The sequence below is a fragment of the Neltuma alba genome, unplaced genomic scaffold (assembly GCF_004799145.2).
Source record: "Neltuma alba isolate B1F8T4 unplaced genomic scaffold, ASM479914v2 tig00001155_pilon, whole genome shotgun sequence".
NCBI lineage: Eukaryota > Viridiplantae > Streptophyta > Magnoliopsida > Fabales > Fabaceae > Neltuma > Neltuma alba.
Genome location: NW_021632356.1, coordinates 3,454 through 14,154, shown reverse-complemented (window position 1 = coordinate 14,154; position 10,701 = coordinate 3,454). Strand labels below are relative to the sequence as shown.

Genomic DNA, 10,701 nt, shown 5'->3' with positions numbered 1-10,701 from the left:
TAAAATGAAAATAATGATATTGTTTGAAGATTCTCTTTTCTTCTATTGAAGGATGGAAGATAGGAGAATGGTAAGATTTTTTTTTGAATAATGAGATTGTTATAGGATTTTATAACGAACTTTTAAGTTTATTAGTCACTACTTTTGACACTTAATTTAAAAGTTAGTTTCACATTTAATTTGGTTTTAATTATAATATTTTAATTCATTTTATTACTTGTATTTATTTGTCTTTTTAAAGTAATCCTTATAATAATTATATATATATTAAATGTTTCATCAAATGGTATTTTTAGCTAATATACAATTATACATGATTAGTAAGAGCATTCTAGAAAAGATAACTCATATTTATTATAAATAATTAACTTAAGAAATTTTTTTTAATATATTCAAATTAGTAAATTAGTTTTTATATTAAAGATCAGAGATAACATATGATTAATCATTTATGTCCGTACCTTGAGCACTCCGTGAGGAGAGATTCAGCAATTTAAAAAAGATTTAGATTGAATATTGAAATGTGCTATTTATTGCATTATAAATTATAAACTATAAATAAAAACTAAAATGTGATAAACGTTTTTAATCTTTTTTCCTCAGTACGACAACAAATGAATTTTGAACCTCCAAATTTTTTGTGTATCAACTACAAATCATATCAAGGAAAAAAGGGAAGACCTAATTTGTTATGATTGAAAGAAATAGATAAATGGAATTATAAAATTTTAATAAAAAACAAGCATATCAAGGAAAAAAAAGGGAAGACCTAATTTGTTATGATTGAAAGAAATAGATAAATGGAGTTATAAAATTTTAATAAAAACAAGAAAATTAACGAAAAGTTTTTAATCAAACTTATTAAGATCTCTCCGCCTTAGCATATCAATTCAAGGAAAGATGCCTAAGAAAATATGCTCATTTCTTGTGATGGGAAATTGTGAGTTTAATTTCACCACTAGTTCAAGCAGTTGCTGTGTCATGCAGGACGATCCCTCAGATTGACAGTGAGATGGAAAATTAAATATTTTTCTTTTCCCTTTATCTAACAAATATTTATTATTTCAAAACCATCATTTTTTAAAAATTTAAAGGAATATAAATATTCATCTTTGAAGTTTTCTTCAATTATCAGTTCAATCTCTTAATATAAGTAACTCATAACAACTTAATCTTTATAACTCGTTAATTCAGCATAACTCAATCCTTATCATTTATTGGGTAAGTAACTGAGATGTTTTAACTAAGAAACTAGAGACTGAATCATTTTAAATATGAAAATTTGGGGTGGGGGGAATCTTCTATTAAAAATTTTATTTATAAAAATGATATAACAAATTTTAATACATACGGAATAATAACATCTTGATTTAGGTCCTAATCACCAGTAAAATTTTCCCACTTTTTTAAATAAAAATTTAAGAAATGAATTAACAAATTTAGATGTAGTTCAAACTTTAAAGAAAAAAAAAATTTCCCAAAAACTTTTAATGATAATAGAAGGAAAGCAGAGGATGCTGAAGTAACAAGAAGATGGAGGTGGAGTCTTATTACAAATAACTAACTTAACAAATTTTGTTAATCTACTTAAATTAGTTAATTAGCTCTTATATTAAGGGTTATTTTATACAACTAGTTAAAGGGTTACTCTAGCCCTGCAATTATCTATAAAAGAGATATGAGTAGCTTTCATTTTCTTAACTTAATATAGGATGAAAACAAAGTGGTTGGTTTTAAGAGAAGAAATTTATCATTATCATTAATAGTGAAAAACTGTCAGAAACTTGCTTGTTAATTCCGTTTCATTAGGGTCAAAAGTTTGTGGAGAATATAATCTATCTCTGCCTGATTTGTGTTTTGGCAGAGAGGTACAAAGCTTGACGAAGTTGGTGTTCAGTGTATAGATATACGGGGAAGCATCATGGCTCCAGTCTCTTAAATCTTAGAGGAAATTATAAAAAAAGACTTTGGAATTACAAAAACACAGATAGGGACTCTTCACAACTTTACTTTGGGTTTTGATAACTTCATAATATATTATTATTGTCAAAAGCTATAGTAAAGTTATCAAGGGTCCCTATCTGTGTTTTTGTAATTTTAAGGTCTTTTTTTGTAATTTTCCCTTAGATTTAACTAGTTTGCTTGAAATAAATTAGATTTAATTATTAATTTTTCAGAGGAGTTTTAGGTTGGTTTAAAGTTAACCACGCAATTGAAAAAAAATAGTATGTGTGATTCATTAATTTATAAAGTTTGTTAATTGCTGGTATAAATTCAATAATAATAATAAGAACATCGTTGAACTGTAAGAAGTTCCAAATTTTCGTTAAATATTTCATAAACCGAAACATTCATACAGAATAATACACTATATTATTGTATATCTTTTTCCTCCTCCTCCACATGGTACCAGCATTTTGTAACTCAGTACCTGAAGGCTAAGGCTTCCATAGCTAAGCTTGGCAGTACTAAATTATTGAACATAAATAATTGGATTGGATTAAGATCATAATTTGCTTAATTGGAGCTTAATTTGGACTCGCATGAAGCTAATCATTCCAAAACATGCGAAAACCTGTCAGGTGGTGATTGGTCTTGCTCGGTCATCTTGCCAGGTCAGCAACCCTTCTTCTCACAGCTTCTTCGAAGGCAGCCTCATCCCATTCACTCCCCTGCCAACATTTTTTTTGGGACAATGTTTCAATGAATTAAGCACGAAAATTTTCCATAATATGTGTGTATATAAGAGTACTTTTCATGTTTTTTAAAAAATATATTTAAATACCTAAATATCACATATATTCAAAACTAAAATAGTAAAGCTAAATGACCTGTAAATGACGAATAGATAGTTCATTTTATTGGATTCCATGCTTATTATCTCAATTCTCAATTTTTGTATGATTTATTTTCCTCATTTTAAATTTCCCTTCCCTTCTATTGTTTTGGGTAGAACGCATGATACACAATTAAACAAAAACACACACACACACACACACACACACACAACGCTGTACAAGCAGATACCATATCCCTCAGGAGAATTAAGACATCAGACATTTTTTTTTATTAAGAAATGTCAGGTCCAAGTTGGTCCTCGATCAACCTTTTAATAATTTTTTAATTAACACACACACAGAGTCTAATCAATCATTGCTCAATTATTTTTTTGGTGGCCAAAATCAATGTCAATTATGAAACCTATATAAAATCAACATATGCATAAATAAAGAATAGTACAATAATATAAAGTAAAAAAAAATACATACGTTGTTTCACAGTATATTTCACATTACTTGTCCTTATTAAAGTTTCCTGATTGGCAAATTAATATCTAAAGTTCTATAAGTTGTTCACACGTCAAATTAAAATTTTCATATTTAAATTTAAATTTGAGACCAAATAATCACACTTCATCATCATCATCATCGTCATATAAACACACAGATATCGAACCATGATTTGTTTTACATTATTATTATTACATAGAATAATTCAAAACCCTAATTCAGCATGTGTTCTATCTAGTGCATTATTACAAGGACTCAAACACAGCATGAGGGCGGGGGGATGTGTAACCCCAGAGAGTGACATATCATGGGACACCAAATTAATTGTGTGATCTGACATTAATTAATATAACCCCATTGACTCAGTATTTCTGTGCATTTAGCCTTTACATACATTAATTCAGAAACTAAAATATTTCAAAATTTTCTCATGTATATATATAAAAATATAAAGAAAGTAACTCAAATTTTAAACTATGAGCTATTCTGCTACCCCTAGGCTACAACTTAAAAGTGGACAGGCCAAGTCTGATAATTAAAGCCTTATACTCTAAAGAAACTATCTATCCGTGTGTGTGTATTTATCACTCTATATATGTTCATATATACATACACACATATATATAGTTGGTACTTGGCAGCACTAATGAAATTCAAAATAGTCTTATGTGAACTCAAGGCCTGATTGATCATCTGAAGATATTGCGGTTCCGCTTTGGATTGACAGTGAAAAAAGTAACTTATTTTTAATTTGATTTTTTGAAAAGTAAGATTGGATAAAAGTTAAATTGGATAAAGTGAATTGTGTTTGGATTGAAGTTTAAAAAAGTTAGTTTGTAAAAGTAAGGTTAGTAAAAAGTTATTTGGATTATGATTGAGTAAAAGTATGTTTGTTTGTAAAATTACTAAAATAGGTATTAGTTTTAATAAATAATAAAACATGTAAAAAAATAATTTTACATAATACAATGAATTTAAATTAATTTAATATGAAGAAGTGAAATTTAATGAGTGAATTAAATTTTAAAACTTTAAAAAAATCATATCTCACAAAAAAAATCATAAAAATATTTTAAATATAAAGTAAAACATGATTAAAAAATGAATTTACATAAATATTTTATAAGGGAATAATATGACAGAAAAAAAATGAGAGCTCCTAGGTAAAATGAGAGCTCCTAGTCCAAAAAAACGAAGAAAGGAATATGAGGGAATAATATGGCAAAAGTGAGAGAAAAATTAATGGGGGGAATAAGCTCTGACACATCACAACAGTCCAATAAGCTCTTCAAAAATAAGCTCCTTCTTGCAGCTTCAAGAAAATGCACGGTGCAATGAGCTTATGAAAGATAAGCTCAATCAGGCATAAGCCCTCCCCAACTACACTCCATTTCTCAATTGAGCTTCTGTCTAAAATAAGTAACTTTTAACCCAAATTAAGCCCTCCCAAACAGGCATTGAGTATATTCTACTCGACTCAATCATTATTCATTTATTTGCCATTTTGGACCCAAAAAAAATCATTATTTGTCATGGAAAATATGGAGATGATTTTGTACCTCATGGCTCATGTAAGGTAGTTGGAGAACTTAAAAAAATTTTAAATGCTTAATTAACAATATGGTCTTCACTCAATCGAAAAATTAAACAGGTTTTACATACTTTTACATATATTAGATAGACTAATTGCAATTCTAGACAACTCGTTAAGACATTATTTACAAAAACGAAGAGATATACTAAACTCAAACAACCAAAGTCACAAACTAATAACGATCTGAGGATTATTCATAAAAAAAAATAACGACCTCATTTAAACAAATGCGAGACCATTTGGTCTTCATCGCCATTACACACACACACACACAAAAGTTATTATCTAATCCCTGCCTGCATATGATCTAATTCCTATCTGGATTCTACTTGACAACTCTTTTATATTAAATTAAACACACACATATAAATATATGTATAAATTAGACATGACGTACGAACTATATAACCATAAATATCATGACGATGAAAACAAAAACAAAATATCTAATATAAGTGATAAACGCTACCACCTCCTATTTCCTTAATGTAAGAGCTAACTGGGGGTTAAATTTAGTCCAAAATATATGACATCAAACCACTTTGTTTCTCATCTTTTTCTATAGTATTCCTATTGATTGTAAATAATTCCCATCAAGTGATGATTCCAATCATCCAATATATATGATCAAATATAATAGTTTAGGAAAACCAACATATATTTGTGATAAATAATTACCTTAACTAATTTTCTTAATATCCCTAAATTAGTTATCTAATTTTCATACTCCTTCAGTCCTTAATGTAGGATATAATTTGAGAGTTAATGTTAGACCTATATGTAAGACCTATTTTACATGCTTATTAATTTTTTTCAAATTAACTCTATTAATTTTTTTTCAACAATAATCAAATAGGAAAGAGATAAAGGGAATTAAGGAATATGATTAGGATGTTTTAACAAAAAACATACTATCTCTAGTCCTAATTATAAGAGCTAGTTGACTAATTTGAGGAGATTAAGGAAAAAAATTTAGTTATTTGTAAAAAATAGGTATTGTCTTTCCTAAAATATCCTTACTAATAAAGTGTATTGGCTAAAACTACCATTGTTAGAAGGATTATTTTGAAAAAAAATACATAAATAATATGAGAGACAAAATGGATTGTGGTCTTATATTTAGGACTAAAATAAAAGTCAAACAAGGTCTTATATTAAGGACTGGAGGTAGTATCATATTAACGAATTTAACATACATTATTAATCTATTCAAATTAGTTAATTAGATCTTATATTAATAATCGGAGGAGTATTAAAGATGGGGGCTAATATATTATATTAATTGCTGTTTCAACGTGTACTAGCTGGCCTTGTGATTAAATTTACCAATGTTGGTAAATTAGGCCCCTGTTGGCCCCTACTCAAAAGGAAATTTTCTAGACGTACGCACTTACATTAGCCAATCACAGGGAGCCCTAAGCAGTAGGAGATAAGACACGGTAGAACTGACAACAAAAATCGTACTGCATGTTTTATGAACTGTCAATATATATAGATATCTGTACGGACCTCTATCTTCAATCTAAAAGTTGCTTCATTGATGGAATTCCCTTGTGCTATATGTGTGGACAGTGTGGTTGCGTCCACAGAAATTAAGCTCACTTTCTGAACCTTTCTCAAAAATTCCAATAGGGGACTCACTATATTATCGACCTGCAGAAAGTTTGTTTGTCTTCTTACAGTCACGTGTAGGTCGGTGAATCTTTCTTCTGATGAGCTCCAACCTGCCACATCTGAAACCCTTACGCTCAATCTTTCAGCTGATGATGAACAACTGGTTTGGTTTCTTGTCTTGTTAATAATAGTTATTTCCCTTCCGTTTTTGCCTTCACTTGCTCTTCTAATTTTTTGGCCATCTTTTCATTCTCAGCCATCAATGAGCTTAATGTCTTCGTTGCTGCTATAAGTATTTATGCTTTGTCTTTCTGCACAACGAAAATTCAATTGGTGCTATAGGTCACTTCCAACATTTTCATGAAAACCAAAGAGAGGTTTAAAGCTTGTAATTTTGCCCTCAGTAAACCCATTCTTTGAGAAGCCAAAGAGCCTTTGAAAAACACAAATGAATATATTGAATAAGAGCAACTTGAAGAGTAATATACTTATAACCCTTAATATACGATCAAGATAACTAATTTACAAAGATTAAAAAAATTAACTAAGCTAGTTTTTGTAATATATGGGCATTGGTTTTTCTAAATACTCCATTTAATCATTTGTATTGGAAATTACTCTTATAAATGAAAACTCTAATGAAAACTCCTTAGTATGTACGATCAGCAAGATTGTTTAGCAAAAGAATTATAAATAATATGTGAGATAAAATGGATTAAAGCATTACATTTAGAATCAAAACAAATATCTCAATTAACAACTATATTTAGATCAAAGGAAATAATAAATACTGTCTCTAGTTCTTAAAATAAGATCTAATTTATAGTTCAAATTCAGTCCTTAATCTAATTTGTAGATCTTATGTTAAGAACTAACGTGGTATCTCGTATGGTAAAGAGGAAAAATTTCTCCTCTAACTGTTTTATAAAAATGAGTCGAGGTTGTATGCATATAAGCAGTAGTCGCTATGAACTTAGAAGCTAAGATAATGGAAAGTTCATAAACAAATTAAAATCAGAAGATTTTACTGAGAGAATCATATATATAAGCTTGGTACGTATTCATACGAACGTACCTTGGTTTCTGGAGGGAGCAGTGATTTAAGTGCCTCAAAATTCCGATTTAGTTTCTCTCGCCTTCTTCGTTCTGACATCACATGAAGGAACTGGCTGCCAATGTGACGAGATTGTTCATATTATTCCCCCTCGTTCTCATAAAATATAAGCCTCTAAGCAGTTCAAAAGATCTCTTGAGCAAGCTTTGCCTTCGCAAACTGGGTTTGTAATGACCCATTCGAGAAGGCCTGTAACTCTTGAAAGCACTAACTCTTTCTGGAATTACAATATTAGGCGGATCTTGCTCAAGTACTAAGGTTGAATTATTATTGGAAGAAGGCGAAGATTTAACATGAAGAATTGCTTTAATAACGCCGTTGTGGTCATTCTCTTGCTGCAGAAGCATTTCAGGCACCAAAGCTGAACTGCTCGGAATATTGCTGAATAGGAGAAATGTGTACTGATCGGAGCTGCCTGTAGATAGTGACCTCAGACAAGATGAAGATGAAGGTGGAATCTTCTGTTCAACTTGATGGGACTGTACAGAAATTCTTCTGGAAACCAGTAGTACGTGCACATCTGTTTGAATCTCAGCATCCTGCACCAAAAAACAAAAAGATTAAAAAAAGGGAAAGAGATCAATTCAAACAACGAACGAGATTAAATTCATTTGGCAGAGAATAAACATACGTTACTGACGTGAGAGACACATGAGAATCCGAGCTCAATTTCCCCATTGCGACAACCTATGAAAACAGCTGTCTGTAAAAAAGGAAAATCAACATTATTAGTATGCTTACCAAGTTTAGGTTTCCTCTTATCTTATACTACCTCCAGTTTTTAATAAAAGACTTTGTTTGATTTTATTTGATTTTAGATATAAGACCTCAATCCACTTTGTTTCTCGTATTTATGTATTTTTTTTCAAAATAATCTTTCTAATAATGTTAGTTCTAGCCAATATATTTGATTAGTAAGGATATTTTAGGAAAGACCACGTATTTATTATAAGTAACTAACTTAATTTATTTCTTTAATCACCTCAAATTAGTGAACTAATTCTTATATATAAATAGGACCGGAGGTAGTATATGAAAATACTAGCTGGTCTTGTTCAGCAACAAACCTCAATCCTTGCTTCCCGCCAAAAACATGTATATTAAAAGCGAGTTTTGTTAGCCAACATTACTGCAAATATGTATTTGTCTGGTAAATTTGCTTCAACCAGGAAAGTCGCCAGTTAATTACCTTAAAGAATTGTCTTTTTATATCTGTCCATGCCAGTTGCAGGAGATCGGATTGTTGCAGCTCTAGGAAAGAATATCGGTTCCAAAAAGCCAGTCCTGGAACGCGGCTGATAAAACAGGAAGCCAAGTAATTTGAGAGGGAACTGGAGGCATGTACATTTTACTGATAACAATCAGCTAGTGAAATATTCTGATGGACACAGGTAGCGAATTTAATTAGCTAGCCTTACTTTTCAGAAGTGACATCAAATTCCAAACCCCTATATTGACCAAAAAGCCTTCGATCAACACACCCCAGAGAAGAGCTTGCTTGATGGCTTCGTACGTCATATAAACCGTCCATGAAATGGACAAAATCAACCAAGCAAGTGAAAATTAAGCCTCAGAAATTGAAAAAGAACATGCGTGCGTGCGTGTGAAGATTATCTACGTATTTCACACACACACACACACACACACACACACACCTATCTATCTAGTTACTTGGATGATGAACTATAGGACCAGAGGCGAATATAGGCACAGCCATAAGAGTGAAATGCAGATTGTAAGAAATCAAGTCTTGCAGCTTCTGAGAAGGAGAAGACACTATCCATGGATTGGACGTACAGTAGTGTATCATATGAGGTTGTTGATGATGGTAATCTAGGGTTTCTTCATCATTATTTATCAGAATCACAGAGTGTAGTAGCAGGATCCAGTCATTTTACTCTTAGCGTATGGAATCTGTGCCGCGCTTTGTTATGTGATTGGCTTGGTTCACCGAATGTTGGCAAACCACAGATATCTTTCTTATAAAGGTTAAGTTGCATATAAAGAAGCATTGTATCCCCAAAATTATAATTTTAAAAACAAATGGAACACGATCGATGAAGTTAACCTCCATGCAATATTTATTTATGGATCGACGAGTTTATATAAAAGGTGCATCAACTGTGTTATATTAACATTATCACTGCTTAAATGTTCATGAAAACATAACATTATATTGTATTTAGAAGTTATAATAAAAAGGAATACTATCACTTAATCTCATAATGGCTGTAGACAGGTTTTGAGTATATAATTTTGGTTTCATGTTAAAATATTTCTCATTTTAAAATCCCAATGAAGTATTAATTATATATTAACACTTTTACCCCTGATTAATAAAATACAGTCATTTAAATACTCCAGCTGGTATCGTTACGGTACAAAATAAAACAAGGACATTTTAACTATAGGGTTAATTAGAGTGCACTTTTGTTCCGTACGTATGGGTACCCTGAAAAAATTGTAGAAATAACACTTTTATATGCTGCATTACTTTACAATTTTCAAAGCTAGGTACTCAATTTGCAAGAATTTTAATTTTAGTTCTTTTAGTTTCAAAGCATAGATACACAAAATAATTTTTAAGGTAAAACTGCATTCCAAAAAAAGACCATGAGTAAAAGTGCTCTAAAAATAAATTTGCACCACTAAAAAAATCGGATATTGAGTGTACTTGACAAATAAAAATACTTTTATCTTGAAAATAATTTTGTACTATTTATGGTTCTTAATATAAAATTTATTTAATTTTTATTTTGATATTAAATATAAGACTCTAATTTACTTTGCCTCTTACATTTATTTATTTATTTTCTAAGGTAGTCCTTATAATAATGATAGTTCTAGTAAATACACTTAATTAGTAAGGATATTTTAGGAAGATAATATCTATTTATATAAATAACTAACTTAACTATTTTCTAATATACTCAAATTAGTTAATTAGCTCTTACTACCTCCTATCATAATTATAAAACCTCGTTTATAGATTGTAAACGAAGTTTTATAATTAGAAGCAAAGGTAGTATATTAAGAATCACAGGTAGTACATCCATGCAAAAAATTTCTTTTAGTATCCTAAAAAAGAA

The 10,701-nt window shown here is 30.1% G+C and overlaps 1 protein-coding gene across 1 annotated transcript; it reads right to left on the bottom strand.

Moving 5' to 3' along the window:
• Window positions 1-7,650: 7,650 nt before the first annotated feature.
• LOC114752151 (uncharacterized) lies at window positions 7,651-9,396 on the bottom strand. The gene is made up of 4 exons (XM_028940880.1): window positions 9,284-9,396; window positions 8,802-8,907; window positions 8,244-8,315; window positions 7,651-8,151 (listed from the first exon to the last, which is right to left on the bottom strand). Exons 1-4 carry the CDS (start codon window positions 9,394-9,396, stop codon window positions 7,651-7,653), a joined length of 792 nt encoding a protein of 263 aa, XP_028796713.1.
• Between the last annotated feature and the right edge of the window lie 1,305 nt (window positions 9,397-10,701).

Coding starts and splice junctions, on each gene's coding strand:
- LOC114752151 (XM_028940880.1), bottom strand. CDS start 9,396: ATGGATAGTGTCTTCTCCTTCTCAGAAGCTGCAAGACTTGATTTCTTA. Junction 8,908..9,283: donor TCCTATAGTTCATCATCCAA/GTAACTAGATAG, acceptor CTGTTTTATCAG/CCGCGTTCCAGGACTGGCTT. Junction 8,152..8,243: donor GTGTCTCTCACGTCAGTAAC/GTATGTTTATTC, acceptor TTTTTGGTGCAG/GATGCTGAGATTCAAACAGA.